Source organism: Octopus sinensis, linkage group LG5 (assembly GCF_006345805.1).
Source record: "Octopus sinensis linkage group LG5, ASM634580v1, whole genome shotgun sequence".
Lineage (NCBI taxonomy): Eukaryota > Metazoa > Mollusca > Cephalopoda > Octopoda > Octopodidae > Octopus > Octopus sinensis.
In genome coordinates, this window is record NC_043001.1 from 73,233,148 (window position 1) to 73,260,388 (window position 27,241).

General features: G+C 36.0%; 1 protein-coding gene across 3 annotated transcripts in view; it reads right to left on the minus strand.

Moving 5' to 3' along the window:
* The window catches only part of LOC115211786 (hormone-sensitive lipase), a 76,388-nt gene that overhangs the window by 6,058 nt on the left and 43,089 nt on the right, over window positions 1–27,241 (minus strand). For 2 of the 3 annotated variants that reach the window (XM_036502740.1, XM_029780472.2), the window contains 5 exons: window positions 7,285–7,473; window positions 5,743–5,865; window positions 4,333–4,477; window positions 1,919–2,137; window positions 189–757 (listed from right to left, as the gene is read on the minus strand). In XM_036502740.1, coding sequence (XP_036358633.1) covers window positions 189–757; window positions 1,919–2,137; window positions 4,333–4,477; window positions 5,743–5,865; window positions 7,285–7,473 — 1,245 coding nt within the window. Of the gene's footprint in view, window positions 1–188; window positions 758–1,918; window positions 2,138–4,332; window positions 4,478–5,742; window positions 5,866–7,284; window positions 7,474–18,292; window positions 18,404–27,241 lie in introns of all 3 variants that reach the window. The other variant, XM_029780470.2, reaches the window with a different exon arrangement.

Below are 27,241 nucleotides of genomic sequence, written 5' to 3' on the forward strand. Positions count from 1 at the left end.
TCACGACTATAAGATACGCACTTTTGGTTAAACTGCACCGCAAAATGTGGGAGTAGTTAGGAATCTAAATCGGAGGAGACAGACTCTCACACACACAACTTCAGTTTTATATATAAAGATATATTTATATATATATATATATATATAAAGAGAAAGACACTTTTATAAAAAGTTTTGGTTGTACTTACCACTAAGCTGACCTCAGGGAACATTTGGAGCTGTTTGTCCGTGGCATATATAGGGGAGACTAAGGGATTTTGGATGAGGGTCAGCTTGAGGAACCGTTCCATGGCTGATTGTACATTAGAAGAATCAAAGGAAGAATGATGTGGGGGTCGAAGAACATTTTCAGTTTTGTTGAATACTGGAGTAGAAAGGCTGCGGGGTAAATGACCATCAGGATGAGGCACATGACCAGGAGATGAAGCAGATGAAAGAGGTAAGTCAGCCCCAGGAATATAGTAAGATTCATGAGGTAAATACTGTTTAGGGAGATGTGAATTTGTCTTTTGATCATCACCGCCACCACCACCACCATCATCCTCATCATCATCATCACTGTCATCAGGAGAAAAGAATTCAGTCAAATCTGAAGATAAAGATTCAGAAGTTTCACAATCGTAATTGCTAACATCTTTGATTTTTCTAGAATTGTCCAAAGAATCCTCATCTTTCTCTGTTGAAGGAGTTTCACAGTCTTCTTCCAGAACTGGTTGGTTGCAATAGTCACTAGACACAGTACTTGTTCCAATGTAGGCTGAAAAATATTAAAATTTTTATTAATGATAGTGTTGTTACTAAAGAACATTCATGCATCACTATATCTATAGCCTTAGTTTGTATGGCCTTTGCAATATACAACAGACAGTTAGTTCTACAGGACACACTGTTCTAAAGCCTTAGGTCTATGGAACAGTTTTGTTATCATTTTAGCTCTATAGGACATAGCTTCTATACCCACAGCTCTATGGGGAAGTGTTCTGCAGCCTTAGTCCTCTGATGCAATTTCTTTATCCTTAGGCCTATGAAACACAGTGTTTCTTTAGTCTACAGGACACAGTATTATACAGGCTTAGCCCTATGGGATACAGTGTTCTTTGTAATTCTACAAGACAATTTTTGTATAGCCTTAGCTCTTCTGAGTAAGTTTTTCTGTTGCCTGAGCTCTATGGGACACGGTTTTCATAGCATTAGTTCTAAGAGATAAATTTTTCTATAGGCTTAGCTCTACAGAACACAGTGTTCTATGACTCCAGTTCTATAAGATACATTGTCTCTATAACCTTAGCTCTATGGATCAAGATCTCCTACAGCTTTAGTCCAATGAGACTCAGCACAAAGGGATACATGTTCTTAAGTTTTAGCTCTATGGGATATACTGTTTTATAGTCTGAACTCTATGGGTTACAGTTTCTATCACCTTAGTTGTTTGGATCAAAGCTTTGTAGCCTTTGTTCTACAGGTCATAGTGTTTCTATGGGGCACAATGTTTTGACAGGTTTCACTCTTCAGGCTATTATGGCCTCAGTTCTACAGGACAGTGTTTCTATATCCCTAGCTTTATGGGACACATCTATTATGGGATTCTTTCAGCTTCTGTCAACCAAATCTTTTCACAAGGCTTTGATCATGCTTTCAGTGCTAGTGTGTGGCACCAAAATATCAACACAGTAGGACTGAACCTGAAACCATGTGTTTTGGAACCAAATTCTTTAACCGTATTGCCACACCTCCACCTATATATATATATAGACACACACACTCACACACACACACACATACATAAGGATTGCTTTATACCTTCCTTAATCTGTTAAGGCTTACCAGTTATGGAAAGATGTTTAAACTAAGGAAATTAATAATCAAAAAACAACTAAAGCAAATACAAATCTATTAAGTATTTCATAGTATTTCTTACCATCTAAACATTTGAGCATGACACCAACAGGTAGCAATGGATCCATAACACTAAGTAGACGAGATGGAGATGGAACTATACTGATTAATGCTGATGTGTACACAGCTAGGATTCCATCTGGGATACGAATATTAGAGTCAATGGCACGCAGTGTCACCGCCAATACCAGATTTCCACCAGCACTGTCACCAGTAAAGCAGATTCTTTCTCCAGTCCAACCTAGGAAAATAGATAACACAATAGTAAAATATATATACATATATGTGTGTGTCTTTACAAACATGAGAAAATGGCCTGAGTATGGTTGTTTCCACCAACTTATCCAATGTCAACTTCTTAGATGCCATCCTAGACCTCTGGACATGTAAATATTATCCCTACAGAAAATGTAATAATGAAACTGCTTACATCTATAGAAACTCAAATCAGTCACCATCAGCTGTAATTAGAAACTTAGTCACAAGCATCAATAGAAAGACCTACAACAAGGCACAAGTAAGAAGTGGCTTTACTCATAAATTAAGGTCCCTACCCCTGTGAGTTAAAAAGAGAAAGGTGATCTGGTTCAATCCTCCATGCACTCTTGATGTATCCACTAACCTAGAAATTTCCCTTTCCTAATGAAACAACATTTCCCAAGCATACGTAAGTATCATGAATTCTGTAATTCCCATAACATTAATGTTAGCTATGTGAAGATACACACACACACAGTCCATCCTATACCTTACACTGAAATCAGGAGAAATGTGTCTCTCAAACACTGTGTGCTATACAAGCTATCTTTACAGTATCCAATGATATTACAAGGTACTTGACATGTATAACAGCCAATGATTTCAAGAAATGATTTACACAATATATGCACTCCTTCTAGGGTAGAGATAAGGAAACTTAACCTCCCTGTCCTAGCTCAACTGGAAACTCCTCGATCAAGGAACCAACTTTTCCAACATCATATGGAGCATCTTTGACAGTATCTTTTTCATCTGCCCAAGAGCTCATGACTGCCAAACTCTGTATTCATGAGAAACTGTATATACTACTTTACATTTATGAATTTGAGTTGCAAGATTCCTGAAGTGAAGTTGTGTGTTGAAACAAATATTGTTGTATTTCAGGATGGTCATTTTTTGCCCAAACACACACACACTATATATTTGTTCTTCACTTGCTTATTACTGTTCTTAGTCTAATTCATGTCCACTGTCTGAAAATCTTATACTACAGTATCCATCAACAGGAATACTGATCAAACCTATTGTTGTCACTACATAAACATCCTATTAATGAACTTCACACTATTGGTCATTGATATTCTGTAAAGACCACCTTAGTGATAGCTAGCTCATGCACAATTAAAGAGTAAACAATCTCCACTTGTTCATAATGAAATTATTTTCCATTTTTATTCTTTCTACATTTCTGCTTTGCTCTGCACCCATTAACATATCATGCAAAGTTGTTGTGTGCTGTATTTCTAGATGGGTACTGGTGGTCCACAATGAATGATGATAATGTTCCATCATCATGGCTCAGCAGTATCCAGCTACAATTTATACCATATTCAACCATAAACTGTTTTCTCTCTCTCTCTCTGTCTTTCATTCATATTTATATATCACATAAAGATTAATAAACACACACACACACATATCGTCCAACACATGCTAGCATGGAAAGCAGACGTTAATCGATGATGATGATGATGATAATATATATATATATATATATATATATATATATATATATATATATATATTATATACCATACACAGCTACACATGAAACATAAAATGATATGTATCCAGACACCACCAGACCACTTACATTGCTACATTCCTCTCATCACTATTACTATCTCACATCACTAACAGGTCATCAACTACCAAAACATAAGCATAAATTCTCTCTCAGTATTAGCATGAATATAATTATCTGGGATTGTAGTGTTAAAAGCCATCTTCAAATTTTCATCTGAAGAAGTAGTAGCTCAAATGCACCTCCAAAATTTTGCATAATGTGGAGCCGAGTCTTTAACCTTTTAACTATGAAATAAATTTCATGCTTATTTCCAATAATGATGTTAAATATCTACCCAAAAAATAGAATCAGTATTTTCTGGAAAGTCACCTTGCCTCGATAAACTTGACATATCTGAACAAAAAATAATTTCAAACATGACATTCCTCAACAAAAGATAGATTGTTATATAAAACTGTTTCCCATGGTGAATTTCAAGTGGATCCACAGTAAAAGGGTTAATGTAATGTAAATAAGACCAGTCTTAAACATAAGGTAAATAATTTATCAGTGTTAGATGTAAAGTAAATCCAACATTAGTTTTCAATGTAATGTATAATTTTTAAAACTAAAAACTTTAATTGTAGCAAAATTTCTATTTTTATACATACCAACTTGTTCAGGATTTTTCAAAACCCAAGCATAAAGATAAAAACATTCTTCTAAAGCTCGTGGAAATGGGTTTTCTGGTGCCAGAGAATAATCTACAGACACAATTGGCACTTTGAGGTCATGAGCCCATTGACGGAGGTAAACCTAGAAAGATCAGTAAGAATAAATTAACAACAACAATATTGATAACGAAAGGGAGGATAAAGGACATTGGGCCAATGCACAACATATTTGAGGTTTTAATTTTCTAATGTGCAGTAATATATCTGACTCACATATAAAAGAAATGTACATGTTCTAAAGAAGAAATAAGCAAGTAAAATCCAAATACATAAGCAAAGGTATTGCACTTTACAATGTACATTAGAAAAACAATAGAAATAGGACAACTCCTTGAATTTAAAATAAAATAACCAATAGATAACATAATATGAACCAACAAAAGCACCACAACACACACATAAACCTGCATTAAAAAAAAAACACAAGAGAAATGACCACACATATCTAACCCTTTTCTTACCATGTTTTTGTTGGTTTACATTGTCTTTGTTTCAGTTGATTTTGAAAATAATGAAGAGTTTAGTGAAGTAACCCTATCATTATGAAACTAGTGTCTAGAACTTAAAGTAACATAAAATTTTGATGGAGGATTTCAATTTAGAATACTCTAAAGCAGGAAAGCAATGATGCTCCATTTAATGTTGGGAAAGTTGTTTCCTTGATCCTGCAGTCTACAGATGAGTCAGGTCAGGGAAGTTAAATCTTCCCTGTACTCTAGACAGAGTGCATATGTTGCATAAATCTTATCTTGAAAACACTGGCTGTTACACCTGTGAAGTGTCACTGGATAGAGTGAAAATAGCTCTATAGCCAACAGCCTTTGGGAGACGTGTTTCTCCTGGTGAGCAGTTTGGTAGGATTTCAGCTATTACAAAGTAAGATACGGAATCTCTCCCTCTCCCTCTCTGTATGCATGAGAGAGAGTGCATAGCTAACCTTAATGTTATGAGCATTACAGGGTTTGTGATATCTTTGTGTTGGGAAATACTGTTTAACTAAGGAATTCATCTATTTAATATTTACTTATTTATTTAAAAGCAAGGGTAAACTTAAAAGATAGTTTGGTTTCAAAAGGTTTAAAGAGTTCTCCAAACACAAAGAAAATATTTACAGACAAACGACAAAAACAAAGAAATAAACATGACTTAACAAAAACACAAAGAAAAAAACTAAAACCCAAAATGATGAAAACAACAGAAATCTCCATGGAAACAAAAAAGACAGCTACATCAAAATCATTGTTTCAACTTTCACATTTAACAAAGGGTTAACAGTGAGAAGGACCTCACAGAAACAATACAGAAAATGGAAGTGCACATAGAGTAAGTTAAAAAAAATAATCTTACCTCATGGGACTTTGAAGACTGAGCAACAAACCCTCCACCATGAATATGGAAAAGTAGGTTAGGTGATGGTGGCTGTGCTTTGCTTGGTAGACGGATAATTAGGTGGTCTTTTAAAAGTTTTTCCTGTAAAATTAAACAATGTAAAAATTCTCAATGTTTAAGATTTTTATGTGAAATATATTTGCCAAATAAATTGGAGAGAGACAGGTGGAGGATGAGGAAATGACAAAATAGTTATGAGAAGAGTTCAACAAATGAGTAATTTGTTTTATTTAGAGGTAATAAATGTTAGTATTGATTTCATCATTTTATATAAACACCAAGAAATGATAAAGGGACAAACAAAAGTGTTTCGCTCTAGAGAAAATGCATGGCTACCTCATATTATATAAGGGTGTGTGTGTGTGTGTAGACAGTAGTGATAGGGTGTCAGAGCAAACTTTCAAAGAGCACAAGAGATTACAGACAGTGGATCAAATGGGAATAGAGGGGATAGTTTTACAAGAATGTGAGGAAAGAGTAACAGACATTAGAGATAGGGATAGAAGTGGTTATAAGGACCCCCTATGGTCATGAATGACCATGGGATTGCACCTAGAAAGTTACCCTCCAAAGCACAAGTCAGGGCAACGTTTTATGGAAGATCAGCAGTTGCCCCTACATACCATCCTCCCCTCTCCATGCCACTGATGTTATCCAAGGGAAAGGCAAAGGCTGATACAGCTTGGCACCAGTGATGTTGCAACTCATTTCTACAGCTGAATGAACTAGAGCAATGTGAAATAAAGTGCCTTGCTCAAGAACAAGCCAGTCTGAGAATCGAACTCACTACCTCATGATTGTGAACCTGACACTGAAATCACTGAGCCACGCATCTTCACAGGAGTGGAGGTGCGGCTTAATGCGGAATATCAGTATGGGAAGTAAAGGGGAAGAGATAGTGGTGAAGACTTTACATATTGTTAGTTAGAGTTTCATGTAACGAATAATCACAGTCATGATTATTTAGAATACTACAGTTTACAAATATCTATAAATGGGTGCAGGGAAAATTATTTAGCCACTCAATGAATATATGTTTAAAGCTGATGGGACAGGGCATTATTAGTATTCAAAATAACAGGAACCAATCGAATGAAAACACAACTGACCATAATAACAAGTGAGCTGAAACTAAATTAAAAACTGAATATAAATCATCTATATATGTAAAAAGAGGGAAAATACAGTGGTGACACTAAGTTCAACTAACACACAATATCAAGGCAAGAAGACAGTAAAATAGACACACACCCATGCACATACATATGTATGATAGGCTTCTTTCAGTTTTCATCTTCCAAATCCACTCATAAGGCTTAGGTCAGCCTGAGGCTATAGAGGAAGACACCTGCCCAAGTTACTACGCAGTGAAACTGAATCCAAAACCTTGTAGTTGAGAAACAAAGTTCTTAACTACACACACATATATTTGTACCTGTAATAAAATCTTTTTGAAGAAAGATTCTTTTATCTAAATTTGGTAATAATGAAGATACTTACCTGTCCTTGAAGGAGATCAAATGACAACAAACGGAACTGAAGATTAGTTAAGCCACTGTAGATTGATGGTGCTTCAATACATAGAGTTTCCTTTCCCTTGGAATCGGTCTTTGGCAACTCTATAGGAACTGGTTCTATTTTAAGAACGGAGTTTACTTGAAGTATGAAGCCTGACAGTAGTGACATCCGCTGAAAAATTAAAGATGGTAAATAATAGAAAACAGTAATATACAGTACAATTCTGAAAACCAAGTTGAGTTGTTTCAACAAATTACTAATGAAAGGTCTATGACCTTCTGACTTGTAGCAGAGTTGTAGCAGAGTCAGGGGAGCTACTTCTATCAATAATGGTTTCAAATTTTAGTACAAGGCCAGCAACTAAAGTAGGTCTTTAGAGTATTTTCATAAAGCATTGGATGAACTTGGTGACTAACACCAGAGCTAAACTGATGATAGAAGAAGGCCCTAAGTAATCGGGTGTCTTCCCTGCATGCCACATGGCCAACCCACTTCAGATGTGCTTTGATAAGGAAACTCTCTGTGCCTAGTATCTCATTTACTTGTTTCAGTCATTTGACTGCGGCCATGCTGGAGCACTGCCTTTAGTTGAGGAAATCGACCCCAGGACTTATTCTTTGTAAGCCTAGGACTTATTCTATCGGTCTCTTTTGCCGAACTGCTAAGTTACAGGGACGTAAACACACCAGCATCGGTTGTCAAGCGATGTTGGAGGGGACAAACACAACACACAAACATACACACATATATATATATATATATATACATATATACGATAGGCTTCTTTCAGTTTCCGTCTACCAAATCCACTCACAAGGCTTTGGTCGGCCCGAGGCTATAGTAGAAGACACTTGCCCAAGGTGCCATGCAGTGGGACTGAACCCGGAACCATGTGGTTGGTAAGTAAGCTACTTACCACACAGCCACTCCTACGCCTATGTCACAGCTTACAAGAACCTCTGTCAAATAAACCAATACCAGTATATTACTACTACTAATTTTATTGATGTCAGAGAGCCTGAAGACAAAGACAATGTGTAATGTAGCAGATTTAGAAGTATATGAAAGTATCAGCCATGTAGAGTATACATGTAGGATGGTGGCAGGAAAAGAATACAATGTAAAATACTGTTGGGTTGAAAGAAATGATACACTGAGAGATTAGGACAAAATTTGGACTTAAATGATAAATGACATGAACATCATCATCACCATAAAAATCATTTGTTGTCAGTTTCCATACTGGTAGAGTTTGACAGAATCCAGCAAGTCACAGGGCAGCATCAAGTTCCAATCAGCTTTGGCATGGTTTCTACAACTGGATGCTTTTCCTGACCCTAACCACTTTACAGGATGTACTGGATATGTCTTCACACCAGCAGCACTAGTGAGGACACCAAGTAACTAGCAGGACAGGAAAAGAACAGGAAAAGGAAAAAGAACCCTTGACTAAGAGGAGAGAACATTTGAGAAGGAAGAACAGTGGCTTTACGCCAGGCGTTCAGGGTTAAAGTATGAAAGAGGAACAAGCATGGGTGTCTGGCTATAGAAAAGCTACATCACAACTTTGCATTGGCAGTGATAGAGAGCCAGAGCAAAGCTTCAAGGAGCAAGAGAGAAAACAGACAGTGGATCAGGTAGGGGAAGGAGAGGGTGGAAGTTTATAAGAGTGTGAGGAGAGAGTAACACTTTTCCAGAAACTACTATTGGATATGATTGCTGTAAGATGTTATGGTACTTTTGTGTGTTAAACAACCATGTATTTCATGGTTTCATCATCATCATCATCCATTGTCCATGCTGGCATGGGTTGGACAGTTTGACCACGACTGGTAAGCAGAGGGGCTGCACCAGGCTCCAGTCTGATTTGGCATGGTTTCTACAGCTGGATGCCCTTCCTAAAACCAACCACTTCAAGAGTGTAATGGGTGCATATATGAGTGCATATGGGTACCAGTTCCATGACACCAGTATCTACCATGATAATGATTTCACTTGGCTTGACATTTCATTTGTCTTGGTCATTTGTCATTGCCTCCATGAGGCCCAACACTCAAAAGATGTTTTTTATGTGCCACCAGCACAGATGCCAGTTACATGACATCAGTAAATATCATTATTATTGTAGGGTAGTAGGGCAGTGGATTGACAGAATCATTAAAGTACTATATAAAATACTTTGTGGTTTTTGTTCCAGCTCATTACATTCTGAGTTCAAATCTTTCTGAGATCAGCTGTGCTTTTGATGTTGATGAAATAAGGTGCCAGTCATGTACTGAGATTAACAATATTGACTAAGCCCCACCTTCAAGTTTCAGATCATGTACCTCTGCTAGAAACAACTATTATTATTGCAGTGTAAAGGCAGCAAACCAGCCAATTCATCAGAGCATCAGACAAAATACTTTGCAGATTTAGTTCCTCACATTCTGAGTTCAAATCCTGCTGAAGTCAACTTTGACTTTCATCCCTCCAGATTAATACTGGGGTCAATGGTATCAATGAACCCCAGTCCTCATAACTGCTACTCTTGTGCCTAAGTCAGAAACCATTATTGTAAGATCCTACATCCTAGATATTACTTCACCATATATGGCAGTAGAGTTTAAAAAAGAACAAGAATTAAAAACAAGATTTTGGAGAATCTGATCCCAGAGAACAAGGGAAATCGTGGGAGAGACAGGAGTGGAAGTAACCCATAATGTCATAGAATTACTGGGAACAACACCAAAATATCTGCTCTACACACCAATAAATATTGATATTGAGACCAGAAAAGAAGAGTTAAAGAAAACAGCTGTACTGGGGCACCATCTTGAAGGGTTTAGGTAAACAAATTTTCCCCAGTACTTATTTTTAAGCCTGATACTTACCTATCATTCTCTTTTTGCTGAGCTGGTAAGTTAGGGAGACATAAAGAAATCAATATCAGTTGGCAAATAGTGGTGGGAACAAAAGTAAACATACATACACACACACACACACACACACATATGGGTTAAGTCAATTACATTGACCCCTGTGCTCAACTAATACTTATTTTATTGACCCCAGAAGGATGAAAGAAAAAGCCAACCTCAGCAGAATTTGAACTCAGAATGTAAAGATTGACAAAATACTACTAAGCATTTCACCCAGCATGCTTACAGTTCTACCAGCTTGCCACCTTCATCATATAAAACAAGTATTGGTGCTATAAGCAGGTGAAAGACTAAATTAATGAGGACAGAAATTAAAAGTCAGGAACCCACAATGAAGCACTCTTGTAATCGTTTAGCCCCAGGTCATTCCCAATCAAGAAGCCTATGATCAAAGATGTTCCAGCTCTGACCAACTTGTTCTTCATTCCACAGTACATACCAAAACAGTACATCATCTAATATATCCTTCCCCTTTTTAAAGATAGTAAGGTGTGATGTGAGTGAATTTTGGCTGCCATATCTAGCATGTTGAGAAACTGTATACAGACTCTCGCATCTTGCATGAATTCTAGTTTCATGTTTGGTATAAAACCACTGTCTTAGTTTCAGTCATTTGTGAAGCACTTATGTATTAACAGTTTCAAATGATGATATGAGAAATTTAATTAAAGACAGAGTGAACATACAATAGGGGTTTGCTGAAAAAGAATCTTAAAAAGAGGCAAAAGGTAGATAATACAAAACATATCTAAGTCTGTTGTATAGCCATGAAATATGGGCAATTCATGTAGATATACAATTGAATAAAAATAAAGGATCCTGGTCAGCTGGAAGGTAATAATACTTTACGGAAAGTTTTGAGAAAAAATCACATGAGGACACAAATCTGGACCTCACCTGTACTGACTAATGTATATGTGTGTGTGTGTATGGGGGGGGGGGTGTACACATTAATTTATTATGCATTCTTAATCTTTCTTTCATATCTTGTTTTGATCATTATTATCATTACTCCATTCTATTTTCTTTGTTCATTTTACTTCAACAGTATGATTGGTGTTCAGTGTTCTTGTAATAACAAGCACAATGTTTTTCTTCATCTTACACATTTATTCAGATTTCAAATGCCAAGGAAATGATACTTATTTTCAAATATTTATTTCTTAAATATTTAGCTGGGTTAATATGCCTACATTTAGGATTAGATAGGAAGTTCTTTTTATGATCCTTGCGAGTGTGAGTGAGCATATGCATATAGGCACATGTGCAAGTGTATGTATGTACATGCGCACATACACGATTGCTATGAGCTTTTTTATTTCTTTACTTTTTACTTTCTCCTCTTCAGCTTTTTCCCCTTATTTAATGGTCATTCTAATAGCTCTTTTGTCTCAATAACAGTCAATTACATAGTTATTTCCCTTCCTTTAACAGTCATTTTCATAGCATTTTTTTTTTATTGCCTCGATAACTGACGAAATGCTGGAGCAGATTTCCGCCCTGACATCCGAAACTCGGAGTCTTATTATGGCAACCAAATAATTGTCACATATTATATTACAGATATATATATATATATATATATACGTACATACATACATACATACGTACCTACATACATATATATGTACATACATACATACATACATACATATATATATAAATCATCATCATCATCATCGTTTAGTTAAATATATTCAATGAGAATATTATATAATAATTCAGTATATAATATTCTCATTGAATATATTTAACTAAAGATTTATGCACTTTGCTCTATATATTATAAAGAGCACTCAATACTGAATTTGTGAAGCATGGAAAAACAATATCTAAGAATTTCACTTAGATATACCAATTCCTTCCAAAGACACATATTTATTAGCATTACTCCAGAAAACTAATGGCTTACTTAAAAGAATGAGATGGAAAGCATTCTTTTATGACAACAAAGGAATGATAAATGACCAAAAGAATATATATTGTTATATTTGAATGGCCACTTTGCCAGTTTAGCCAATAAAGGAATATGCATATTTACATATATTTTTATACATATTTATATTTATTTACATGTTTTTAATACAAGAATTATTTTTTACACATGTATATCTTTCTGGGGAGTTTTGATATTGATTTCCTAATATTAATAATAATATATCATTAATATATATATATATATATATATATATATACACGTACATACATATATATATATATATATATACACATGCACACACATATATATATATACACACGCACACACATATATATATACACACGCACACACATATATATATACACACGCACGCACATATATATACACACACACACACATATACACATACACACACGCATGCACACACACATATATACATACATGCACGCACACACATATATGCACAGTGGTGCACAGAATGTTAAGAGACCACTCTTAAGATACAAAGATGATCAAAGGATCAAATTTATAGACTGGAAGGTGCACTGCATGCAGTGATTAAATTTATATAGATTAGAAAATGTGTTGCATGCAGAGAGTAAAGTGATGTGTATCAGTGTTGGAAAGTTCAGAAAAGAGAGGTAGGTGAAGGAGTGATGGGTGTGTATTTCATAGAGATTGGAGGTTAGTAAAAAAAAATGTTGGTGATAAACAGATGAAATGACATCAGACTACGATAATTATAAAGATGATGTATCACAGATCATCTCAACTATTGTTAGTTTATATATATATATATATATATATATATATACACATACATACATACATTATCATCATTATTTAACATCTCCCTATTACCATACTAGCATAAAATAAGTACCAGTTGAGAGCTGGGATCAATGTAACAGGCTATCCCCAGTGCTCAACTAGTACTTGAGATGAACAGCTGAACCAGAGGGCTCTCTCTGCCAGGTTGTGTGTCTGATCTGGTATGGTTTCTACAATTGGATGCCCTTCCTAATGCCAACCACTTGACAGAGTATAGTGGATGTTCTTTTATGTGGCACTAGCACCAGTGAGGTTGGCTAGGTACCTGCAAGATAAAAACCCTCCACTGAGCGAGGTATAAACAGGAGGAATAAGAAACTATGATAGAAAGAGGGAAGCAGGTGTCTTGCTGAAGAGGTGAATACATATATATATATATATATATAGAGAGAGAGAGAGGAGAGAGAGAGAGAGAGAGAGAGGAGAAACGAGAGAGAAAGAAGAGAAAGAGAAGAGAGAGAAGAGCGAGTGAGTGGGTGAGAGAGAGAGAGAGAGGAGAAAAGAGAAAGAAAAGAGAAAGAGAGAAAGAAGAGAAAGAGAAGAGAGAGAAGAGCGAGTGAGTGAGTGGGTGAGAGAGAGAGAGAGGGAGAGAGAGAGAGTGAGAGAGAGAATAGGAAATGCAGAGAGTGAAAATAATGTACCTGATGATTAGATATAGGGAATGAGTTGGACACAAAGGATATCATTTCAGTGTAGTTTATATATGTATATAATTACTATTACTGGTATTAAACAGACAGATAGATGGATAGATGTTGAAGTGATATGATGATAATGATGAGTACAATGATGATGATGACAAATGAGCACCAAAGGTGGCATCAGATTAGCTGACACAACTGGATGTGATCAAAGTGACCAACTACAAATTATACTGATTTGGGAATAACAAGAAAATAGTAAGAAAATAAAGACCCATGCAGAAAGGACAAGATTCTGAGAAAATGAAGACTTTGAAAAACAGAGGTTAATAAAAAAAAATAAAAAAAAATTACTTGATAGCATAACAACAAAGTAATTAAAATAATAAACAGACCAACAACAACCATACAATACTGATGAAAACTTTGTTTCATTAACTATTATTTATACCACACACACACACAGACATTTTTGGCAATGAGAGAGTATAGATGATTACATTTACCCCAGTATATGATGAGGTTTAAATGCAAAAGGCTGATATTTACATCCCTTTTTACCACAGTTGTTTGTCCCATAAATTATGAAATTTATCATCTACCATCCTAATAATAATAACAACAATAATAATCCTTTCTACTATAGGCACAAGGCCTGAGATTTGAGGGGAAGGGGATAATCTATTATATCAACCCCAGCACTCAACTAGTCTTATTTTATTGACCCTGAAAGGATAAGAGGCAAAGTCAACCCAGACCACATTTGAACTCAGAATGTATAAACTGAAGAAATACTGCTAAGCATTTTTTCCAGTGCAGTAATGATTCAGCCAGCTTGCCACTTCCTCCTCTTCTGCCGCCACTGACAATGACAGAGACTTTAGAATTACCCTACAATCTTGGTAAATTGCAAAAAATCAGCTTTACTCGGAACTGCACATATACTATCTATCTTGTTGTGACTTGACAGACAGTACAAATCCACAGTATACACATCTTCAATTTACAATAACAAATACCCTGATGCAGTACCAGGCAGTTGTTCTCACAGCTTCTGATCTTAATTGATTGGAAGTGTTATCATGTACATGTTTTGTCTTGGTGTGAAAGATGGACTACAGCAGATATTCTGCTCAATACTGCAGATCTACTTATCAGTTGCTTGACCGTAACCTGTTGGGCATGATTAAGGCTGATGGTATGTGCATCTTTGATCAATAGCAAGAGTAATGAGGGAGCATCATAGTCATGTGTTGAGAGGAATTCTTCGGGTTTTGAATAATTCACATCTGGAAACATGGGTGTTTCATTCATCATCCTTAAACAACCCTTATTCAGTTGCCTTTTGAGCAGGATAGGCTATTCAACCTGTAAAAAGTTTGAACTGAAACCCCTCCCACCTGCTTTGCAAGGTCATGCATTGCTTATCTTGACAGGAGATCAACATGTCATGCACATATGGTTGTGATGCATGTGCCTGGTACCCTTATCAGACAGGTGGTCCTGATGGGTATATTAAGCGTCATATATTTGTACCCCAGCATCACTTTGATGCCATGCGCTGCTCTCTCACTCAATAATAATAATAATAATTGCTCCAAATTGCTCCAGTAATTTCAGGTAAGGGGAGTAAGTCGATTACATTGACCTCAGTATTCAACTGGTACTTAGTTTATCAACACCGAAAAGATGAAAGGTAAAGTTGACCTCAGCGGAATTTGAATTCATAACATAAAGATGGATGAAATGCCACAAAGCATTTTACCTGGTGCACTAACAATTCAGCCAGCTGACTGCCTTTAATGATAATAATAATCTTTCTACTAAAAGCACAAGGCCTGAAATTTGGGGGTGGGACTAGTCAACTCCAGTGTTTCACTGGTACTTAATTTATCCACCCCAAAAGGATGAAAGGCAAGAGTCGACCTCAGCAGAATTTGAACTCAGAACATAAAGACAGATGAAATGCAACTAAATATTTTGCCTAGTGTGCTAATGATTCTTCCAACTCGATGCCTTTAATAATGATTATAATAATAATAATAATAACATTAATAATAATGGTTTCAAATTTTGGTACAATGCCAGCAAATTTAGGGGGAGGGATAAATTGAATACATTGACTCCAGTACTTTACTGTTACTTTATTTTATTGAACCTGAAAGGATTACTTAACTGTAGCTGGATTTGAACGCAAAACAAAAGAACCAGAGCAAAAGCTATAAGACATTTTTCTCAGCCAACTTGGTTTCTAACATTGGCACAAGGCCTGGAATTTGGAAGAGAGGAAAAGTCAATTTTATCAGTCCCAGTACCTGTTAGTATTGGGATGAGATTTAAACTCAGAATGTAAAACGTTGAAACAAATCCTGCAAGATATTTTGTCTGGTGCTCTAATGATTCTGCCAATTCACCAGATACTGAAAGTTCTGAGATATAAACATATGTAATACATAAGTGGAAGGAAGGTCAGTAAGAACTAGGAAATGTCAACAGAGCTTAAGGTCAATAGAACACACAGAGGCACGAATATCACACCACACACATACATCACACATGCATGTCTGAATACAATAGAGATATGAATATACGCAGACACTAAGGATACAAACACAGGCAAACACATCCATGTGTTTGTAAGACTGCACCTGACCACAGGCAGTGAAAGCTGTTCATCCAACCGATGGGATGATAATGGCTGTTGTCAACATGCCAAGGAAACAATAAGAGGCATGTAAGAATTGCACATACAAAACAATAACAAGTGGTGTGGTGTGGGTGTGGGATGGGATTAAGAGAAGGAAACAGAGAAGGAAATTGCCCAACCAAACTCTCTCCACCTACCATTGTCTTCTTTCGACCATCCATCGTGTTTTACCTACCCCTCCCTGCCTACCACTATATTTTTTTCCACTTTCCCTATTTTACCCAAACTCCTCTCTCCCTATTTTACCCAAACAAATTCACTTCTCTCTGATCCATCAATTCTCTACTTTCCTCTTAAGCTGTAACCTGTAAGGTATAAGCTTTAGATACTGTCAACCATATTGTTTAGCATCCAGATGTCCTAGGCACCCTCACTACATTAGATCTATTTACATTCCTGTTGCAAAGTTTTAATATTCTTATTGTATTATTTTGAACTGAACACAAATGTGATTTGTAAATTTGTTTGTAAATGTGAAAATAGTAAACTTGAAGACTCCAACAGTTATATTGGTCATACATGTACAACACTCTCCCGCCAGTTTACCATGCACTTACAACAAATAGTAATTGCAATGCACTACATCATTACAACACAAAAACAAAGATAGAAAAATAGTTGACAACACATAATTATATTATAGAAAGACATGCAAATGTTTTGTAGCCCTAACAGACAAAACAATGATTGCATTATCCTGGAACCACATCAGGAATTATAAAAGAATGTGCCAAGTTCAATTCTAGCCCAAAGATATATACATATATATAAATATATAAGAGGTTAGCTGAGTTAGAGGTTAAAATAAGGGATAGAAGTATCCATTATACTACCAGTGTATTACCTATGTTTAACCAAAGAGATACACAAACACAATGATATGATTACAACCTTTTTGACTTTTCCTTTTTCTTCTCTAGGCTCTTCTGTTTTTTTATTTATTCTTCACTCTCATGAAGCTCCATGTTTCAGATCGGTTTTATATCCCAAATATGATAAATACTTTTAGCATATCAATGGTAACACCAATTCAAAATTAGAAGCAGCAACAGCTGTTAGATGGGATGCAGTCTATTTGTATTGAATTAATAAATAATAATTGATGTAAGTCAATTGTTGTTCATCAATATTTCTCCATTTTGTTTTCTTTTTATGTATATATATATTCTGTATATATATATACATATATAAGAAACATCTAATTTATGGCTAATTTGAGAATACACCAAAATATGAAGTAGTTGAAAAAACAAAATTAAGAAATTATGTAAGAAAATATAGACATAATAGAACTCTATAGCAATTGGATGCTTTTACATGGATATCTGACCATTCTTCTCCTGAAATAGAAACACCATAGTCATAGGAGGAATTGCCCCATTTAACACTGCAAGACAAACAAAACTTTAACTGATTGTATATGCTGCAAGACAAAGGTACTTTAGTTACTCATGGCTTATGGTTAGCCTTTTTCCATTGTGGTCTAAATGTAATATGCAATTGCATTCACAGTCAAAGTCATTTGATTCTGCCTGGGTCCTCACTTCACCAAATTGAAACCACTCCAGTGTATACTTCCCGAAGAAATGACATATATATATATAAGTAACAAAGTGCTAGACATCAAAAACAAGTGAGAGGAGAAACCATGCACTAAACTAAGTTTTACTGACAACAGCCATGTACAAAATGAGACAACATATGGACTATACATCACACATGTACATGTGCATATATATGTATGTATATGAGCATATATATATATATATACACACACACATACACCCACACATATACATATGCACACACACACACATATATACATATATGCATATATATGTGTGTGTGTGTGTGTGTGTATATTCACTCATTTACATACAAAGACATCTAAACATAGAGTGATGGAGAAAAATGTGGTACAGACACCAGCTAAAAACAATGACTAACTTACCGACATACAGGCACTCATCACTTTGGAACCAATGTCCACAACTTTAGTACCCGCTGAAGCAACCACATTTATAACAGATTTGTTACAAGAACTAACAAAATCAGTTACACCCTGAAATTGTTGAAAATTCAGTTTATAATTCACGTATATTTGGCTTGTCTTTATAATAATAGTGAGAGCAAAAGTTCTGGGAGAAGATATGGCTTAGCATTAAGCCATGAAGTTTGTCTGAAGAGAAAAAAAACTTTCTTTTCTTTTGTTTGTGTCTTTTAATAATAGAACATTTTTCTTTTTTTTTTTTGTTGAAAAATTACGATAAAAATTTAGCAAAATGTAATATTTCCAACACGAATGTTCACAGGTATCTGAAAACAATCAAACTGACCAATTGATAGATTCATTGGTGAAGTTCAGGTATCATCATCATCAATCCTCATGATTATTATCATCATCACTACCATTGTTTTAACATCTATTGTTCCTTGTTAGCATAAGTCACAGAAAATTTGTTGAGGCAGATTCCCAACAGCTGGATGCCCTTCCTGTTGCTAACCCTCACCAGTTTCCAAGCAAAGTAATATTTCCCCCATGGCCAGATATGTTTCCACGGAAGATTGGAAATGAACAACACAGCTTGTATCATGGTGATCATCAGTTAACAAGTCAAGTAATGGCAAGACAAGGATGCATAGACACACAGTCATATACATATACAAGCACTCATAAACATACACACATACACCATATGATCGGCTACTTTCAATCTTCATCTACCAAACCCACCCAAAAGCTGTGGTTGGCTCAGGGCTATAGTAGAAGACACTTGCCCAATGTGCCAGACAGAGGGATTGAACCCCCAAAACCATGTGGTTAGGAAGTGAACTTCTAAACCCCACAGCCATGCCAGCACCTTCAACTTAACAGGTGTATATCCCTGTGTGTATCCCTGTGTGTGTGTGTGCACAAGTTTGTATGTGTGAGTGTATATTTCACGTAACTTTCATCTGGGTGTTCTCAACATTACACAGTCAACAAAGACAATAAACGCATCATTAACTTTCTGCTAACTCAATAATACATTCATGGATCATAACATGAAACTAATTTTACTGTCCCCTCTTATGAAATATCACCATGGTAATTGTTCTGAGAAAGCCCTGCACCCACTACCATCACCCACATTTAGTTGCATCATGACACACCACCAGGCAGATGATAGGACAATGAGAGGAAGATTAAAATAAAAACCAAATGATGAGTGACATTTCACTATCACATATCCTACGTTTGTTTTTACTGTGACATCTTCCAATTCTTCAGAGTATGATGGTTGTACAAAGGTAGGACAAAAAGTTCATTGGCTGATTATGAAAGAGTGATGCTAGAGCTGTGAAATCTTGCATTCATTAATTTCAACACTTCTTATTAATAACTGCATTGTTTTTTTCCAGGTAAATTGACATCTGACTGTTCAAAACAGGCTTCAGAAATAACTAGTAGTGACTTGTCTTGAAAATCAACAAAATTTGGCATTGTGGTATTATCAAGTAGTACCTGCAGAAAAAGGGTTTAACCACCAACCACCAGGACATTCATGCTGACATGGTTCCTGCTGACATAGTTACTACATTAGGGGATGACACTCCAGCTTTATCAACAGTGCAAAAGTAGGCAGTTGAATTTAAGAAGAGAAGAGAGAGTCTTGAAGATCACCCAAGGGCCGGGCATCCTGCAACTGACACCACCAAGGAAAACATTGCTTGTGTTCACCACATGGTGATGGATAACAGGTGACTAACTATAAATAAAATAACCAATGTAAATACCATATCCCATGAGAGAGTTGAGAATATTCTGCACAAAGGACTTGGCATGACAAAGGTTTCTGCTCAGTGGTTGCCACATCTACACCTGATCAAAAGGTACACCAGGCTGATCACATCATGGCAAAATCTGATATTATTTGAGGCAGATCCAGCTAGTTTCCTTGAACATTTTCTAACCCAGGATGAGTGTTGGGTTCATCACTTTGAGCCAGATACAAAGAGACAATGCAGTGGAAACACCCCTCCTCTCTTGCTCCAAAGAATCCAAGGTTGTTCACCTGCAGAGAAGGGGGTGGCCTCAGTTTTGGGGATGCAAAAAGCATTGTGTTTACAGACTTCAAAAGCAACACCATCAACAAAGAGTACTATGCTAACTTGCTGAGGCAGTTAGGAAAGGCTATCAAGACCAAACATCCAACAAAACTGGTGAAAGAGGTCTTGTTTCATCAGGACTATGCTCCAGCACACCAGTCCTTGGTTTCAATGACTGCTGCATGTGACTGTGGCTTTGAACTGGTTGACCACCATCTCTATTCTTGTGATTTGGCCCAACATAAAAAAAAAACACTTGGCTGGGAACCAGTATCACAGTGTTGATGACATCACATCTGCTGTTGATGATGTTTTTTATAAAGGACCAAAGCAGAAGTGTATGGACCACAAGGGGTGCTATATTGAATAATAAATTTCATTTGGTTACATTCCATGAGGGTATCTTGGTCAGCCTATGAACTTTTCAGCTGGCCCTCATATAACACTTTTCCATTTCTTTATACATTCTTTCTATTTTCATTGAAGTTTGCAAGATTTATTTGTGCAGCAGGGGTTGGATAATAGAGAGCAGACAAGGGTTTCTCCATAGTCTGGTCTGCTTCTCCACAATCACAGATAGTTCTGCCTATCTTGTAGCTCCATGTGATCAAAGCAACTTCTCAAGCAGTTGAACATCTTTCACTGAATCCATGGTGCTTCTGATCCAAGGAAGAGGTCTTCAGTTGATGGGGATTCCCATATCAACTGGAGAAGGGTCATTATCAATCCAGAGCTAGAGTCTGGTTTCTTCCCAAGATGTTGTTAAGCGGCTAGACATAGCTGAGGAAGTTTTTATCTAGGAAGAATCAACTATGCCAAGAAAACAAGAAGAAATAAAATGTTGTATGTATCAATTCATAGAAAAAAATCATTAACTGACAGATTTCTGATTCCTTGAAACTGATTCTGTTTTTTGCATTGTCATGATATAATCTTGTCATAATTTGCTTTCAAATCTAATAATACACTCTTAGCAACAAAGGTTTAAGCTTTACATAAACCAGGTCGAAGTCTGTAGGCTGTTGACAAGTCAGGTGTTGGCAACAGTAGTCGCTCTGAATGTTTTATTACAAAACAGTTTAATCTTAAACACCATACAGTCAGAATAATAATTTTATTCATTTATTTGTTTAGTCTTGTTGGAGCACCTCCTTAATGAGTTTTGTTGGTGAAATTGATCCCAATGCTGATTTTAAGTTTGGTACTAATTCTATAAGTTTGCTTTTTGCTGAACTGATAATTTACAGGGACATAAACAAACCAACACATTATCACACAGTGAGTGACAAACACACACACACACACAACAGGTTTCTCCACAGTTTCCATCAACCAAATTTCTTTCACAAGACATTGATTGGCTCAAGAATATAGAAGACATTTGCTTATAGTGCCATGCAGTGGGACTGAACCCAAAATTTTGTAGTCACAAAGTAAACTTCTTAACCACAAAACTTATACCTATTATATGTGTGTGTGTGTGTGTGTGTGTGTGTGTGTGTGTACAAATATTTGAAGTATTTATACACGAAAGAGGTAACCTTTGACAGGACACCTTACATGCCAGAAAGGGCAGTCAAAGCCCAAACCACCATGAATAAAAGCAATTTCAAAGGGAATGAAAATAAAATATAGTTTTCTAGTTACCCTCAGACTCGAGTTTCTGTGTTAATGAGCAAATAAATTTGTCATCTGTACTTCATCATGTGAGGTCACTAAAATTAATGCACATTTATGTAGCAAATACGTACCGAAAATACACATGCTGTATACTTATACATTATATTTTAAAGTCACCACTTTTATTCATGGTTTGGGCTTTGACTGCCCTTTCTAGCATGTAAGGTGACCTGCCAAAGGTCACCTCATTCGTGTATAAATACTTAAATTGTTTGCACACTATTATATATGAAAATATGTTGTCAAATTTATCACACATGCTAGCCACTGGTATGAAAATTTTTCTAAATTTTCTACCCTTATTATTTTCACAGTATATGTATAGTGTTGTGTTCTTAGCAAGACACTTTATTTCATGTTGCCCCAGTTCACTCAGTCGTAGAAATGAGTTGCAACATCACAGGTGCCAAGCTGTATCGGCCCTTGCCTTTCCCTTGGATAACACTGGTGGCATGGAGAGGGGAGGCTGGTATGCATGGGCGACTGCTGGTCTTCCATAAACAACCTTGCCCGGACTTGTGCCTGGGAGAGTAACTAGGTGTAATCCCATGGTCAGTGTCGTGACTGAAGGGGGTCTCAGAAATATATATATATATGTATATATATATATATATATATATATATATATAAGGGATATTAGCCAACCGAAATTACGGAGCAGTCACTGTCTATATCTCATTTAGAGAATTATTATTGCTATATATATATATATATATATATATATATATATATGCCCAAGGTGTTATGCAGTGAGGCTAAACCCAAAACCTCTTGGTTGCTAAGTGAATTTCTCAAACACACAGCTATGTAATTTTTCTTAGTCTAGTATGTAATTTTTAGCATCTTTTTTTTTATAATTCATGCAGAGGAATGTTATGTTGATATGTTTGTCATACAACAGAAAAGGTTTTAGTGTTACACTAGTTTCATTAAAACCAGACTGAGACAGTAACCACCAATCTCACTAGTACAAACCAATGTAACCTCAAGTTTGTGAACAACTATATATTCAATCATCCATTTTCCCATACTAGCATGAGTTTGGACAGGAACTTATGCTGAGGCAAGATTTTATGGCTAGATGCACTTACTGACACCAAGCCTCATTTGTTTCTCTTCAAGTGAGAGATTTCTTTATTCCACAAGTCCTTAAAAGCACAAAGCAACCAGTCTTAATGTCAACAAGGAATGTCAACATCAGTACTGCTTCATTTAAATGGTGACAAACATGAAATATCAACATTTAAGCACATTCATCCACCCATACACACACTCATACATATATGCATATATGGATAACAGCTTTTCTTTTTATACATGTTGTATTGTTCCAGTTTAATTTTCCTTATTAATGTTTTATCACATCTGCAGATCAGACCCTCATAGTTTATTTTAAAAATATAGTTTCTAAATTCATCTTCATTAACATCTTTAGGTTATCTCAACCCTATGATTGGGATATAGAATGGTTCTGGCTTCTGTGCTGACCTTTTTATAGTGGGTGGCTTGGGGTATATGAGATGTCAGAGAGAGATAATGCCTTTGATGAGGGAACACATCACACTTTTAGGGGTGGTGCATCTGCTTTCATTTCCACCTGGTACCCAGGCTTTCACTTCTGACTCCAAGTAGCTGTTTGCCTGCAATAGGACCAAGATCTGGTAAACCACTTCAAATGGAAGGATAAACCACACATACTAATGCCCATTTTTTTCCATCAGGGATATGCCCTAATATTAGGCTATTCTCTATTGTCAATACACAATGGAAACTTATATTTACAATATATAAGGATGGTTAGATCCAAAGGCGCTCCTGGCGATTAGCTGCGAAGGTCGAGTCCTTGGTAAAAGGTATACGGTAGCAGGTAATTCAGCGGGTAAACCGTAGTTTAAATTATATGCAAGAAGGAAATGGAGGAAAATTAACAGGAAGATGGTCATTTGCACTAGTAAGCCATTAATGGATTACTAGTGCAAACAACCATCTTCTTTCTCTTATATATGTATTTATGTATGTATCTATGTATGCATACACACACACACACACACATACATACATACCAGGCTTCCATACAGTTTTGTTAATCAAATTCACTCGTAAGGCATTAGTTAGCCTGGGCTACAGAAGCAGTGATTTGCCCAAGGTGCCATGCTGTGTGACAGAACACAAAACAACATGGCTGCAAAGCAATCTTCTTAATCACACAGCTATGTCTGCTTATGAAACAGATAAACTGTTGTCTAAATGTTTTTGATTTATTGGAATGTGGAACACTGGAGATCAAATAATTATTGGTATACTACAACTTCATATGGAAAGTTAAACAAAATTATGTTTCGACCCTTGTGATACCAAGCCACCTGGGACACCTCAATTCGATGATAAACCTCCTCTTTTAAAGTAATCAAAAAACCTTCCAATATAATTCCATGTTAATTTATGTTCCAAACACTAGCATTTAAACCAGCCATACCCATCCCAAATTTTCTATCTGCAGTTGACAGTAGAGAATGTATATAAAAGTTATATCAAAATCTCAGAGCTACAAGTTAATGCATGATTAATTCAAAATTATGTGAATAAATAAGCATTATATTTGATAGGGTAATCTGAACACTAAAGGGTTAATAATGACAAAGTTATTTTAATAAATTCTTTTTTTTTTTTAAATTAATTGAAATAAAGACAGTGTATTTCAACAGAAATATAGTAACAAAAGGGTTTTGCCAGGCGAAATGCTTAGTGGTATTTCGTTTGTCTTTACATTCTGCGTTCAAATTCCGCTGAGGTCAGTTTTGCCTTTCATCCTTTCAGCGTTGATGAATTATGTACCAGTTGCATACTGGGGTTGATCTAATTGACTGGCCCCCCTCCCCGAAAGTTTTGGGCCTTGTGCCAAGATTAGAAAAGAATATAGCTTTTCTTAAGCCTTAAAATATATTTATTTAAATCCAAGGTTCATCTAGACATCCCTTGTGGTGCACAGTTTGAGAACAGCTGTTCTAAACCACTGACAGCAACAATAAAAGATCTTTAGACAAGATCTTCACTTCTTATAATGGCATGTGATTCTATAAGTAGTGTCTTAGTCAGAAATATCTTTTTATGCCTGCCTTAATTTTGTAATTCAGATGAAGCTGTGTGATTAAACAGTAGGACATAAACACATGGCTGTGTGGGTATATGGCTGCATGGATATGTGGTTGAGTGGTGTCATGTACAAAGACATTTTCATGCACACAAACAGTAAAGCATTAAACAAAAATATTTCATTTATTTTAAAATACTTCATCATTATCATCATCACCATCATCATTTAGCATCCATTTTTCATGCTGGCATGGTTTAGACAGCTTGATTGGGACTGGTAAATCAAAGGGCTGTATCAGGATCCAGTCTGATTTGGCTTGGCTTCTACAGCTGGATACCATTCATAATGCCAACTACTCCAAGAGTGTAGAAGCTGCCTTGTAACGTGTCACCAGCACCAACCACGACTATGATTTCACTTGGCTTGACATGTCTTCTCGAATACAATAAATTGCCAAAGGCCTCAATCACTTGTCATCACTTCTGTGAGACTCAACATCCCAAAATCAAAGAAAAAAAAATCTTTTTACTCCAAATCAAGTCATTCCGACCAAGCTTATCCCATCTAACTTTTAATGACTACACTATACAATGTGTCCTTCTCTTTTAAGATGATAGGGTGTGAGTTGAGAGAATTTGGCTGTTATTTCCATCAAGTCATGTGACCACATAGCAATTATATCAAAATACAAAATAATAATGTAAATTTATTGTGTACAGTGCTCAGGCACCTAACATATAATGATGATAGCAAACATATTTCTCATAAACACAAAGCAATCTACCTTTCTTTCACAGACAATATTAGGTAAGGAGGTCACTATCTGGAGTAGGGAAACGGAAAAGGAGAGAGAGTCAAACTATTTATTAACCTGACCAAGACACTCAACTTACTTGGGAAGGATTTCTAACTTAGATACAAGGCCAGCAATTTTAAGGGGAGGAGATACCATCAACTTAATATTTTGACTAATATTTCATTTTATCAACCCTGGAAAAACGAAGTTGACCCTGGCAGAAATTGAACTCAGACTGTAAAGAGTTGAAAGAAATACCCCTCAAAATTTTGTCCAACACTAATAATTCTGCTAGCTCCCTGCTTTTTGTAATTGCTTCTGACCTTGGCACTAGGACAGCAATTTTGAAAGGAGGAGGTGAGTTGATACCATCAACTCCAGTGTAACTGATACTTTATTTTATCAACCCCAAAAGGATGAAAACCAAAGTTGACCTTGGTGAGATTTGAACTCAGAATGTAAGAAAGCAGAACAAATACTGCATCATATTTTGCCTGACGCACTAACATTTCTGCTAACTCACTGCCCCTCCTACTACAGAATGATAAAAGAAAGGGACAGCTAAAAATCAGCAATTCATTTTTGAGGCTAACAAATTTTGGCAGTAATACTGACAGACTCTACCTACCAAGAAAGAAGGAAGGATGAAGAGGATTAATAAATGCAGAAGACACTGTTAGTACTACAATAGTGGGGTTGAAAAATTATGTTGCGTGGAGTAAAGAAAGAATGGCAGCTACAGATACTGAAATAGTTACTGAAACAGTAGGAGAATTTTAGAACAGAAGGAAGAATAACATAGCAAGCAGATGGAAAGAAAGAATTATGCAGCCAATTCATACAATAAATTGAGAATTTTGGAATTAAAACTATGGCTAACAGATAGAAATCTGAAACAAGAGACCAACACACTAATTATATACACCCAGGAGCAAGCCATTAGGACAAATCTGATTAAGGCAAAGATTGATAAAACTGTGTAGGAAAGATGTATATATCATCTTTGAGTGAGTGCAGTAAGCTAGCACAAAAAGAGTATAAGTGCAGACATGGCTGTTTAGATAAAAGAGAGCATTGGAATGATAGCTAAGTGTCTGGCTTCAAAATAACAGGAAAGTAGTATGATCACAAACCAGAGGCTATGACAGAGAATGAGAATTACAGGATCTTATGAGACTTCAATACCAATGGAATTGAAAAAATTGAGAAATAGCAGGATCTAACCAGAGAACTGAAGAGAC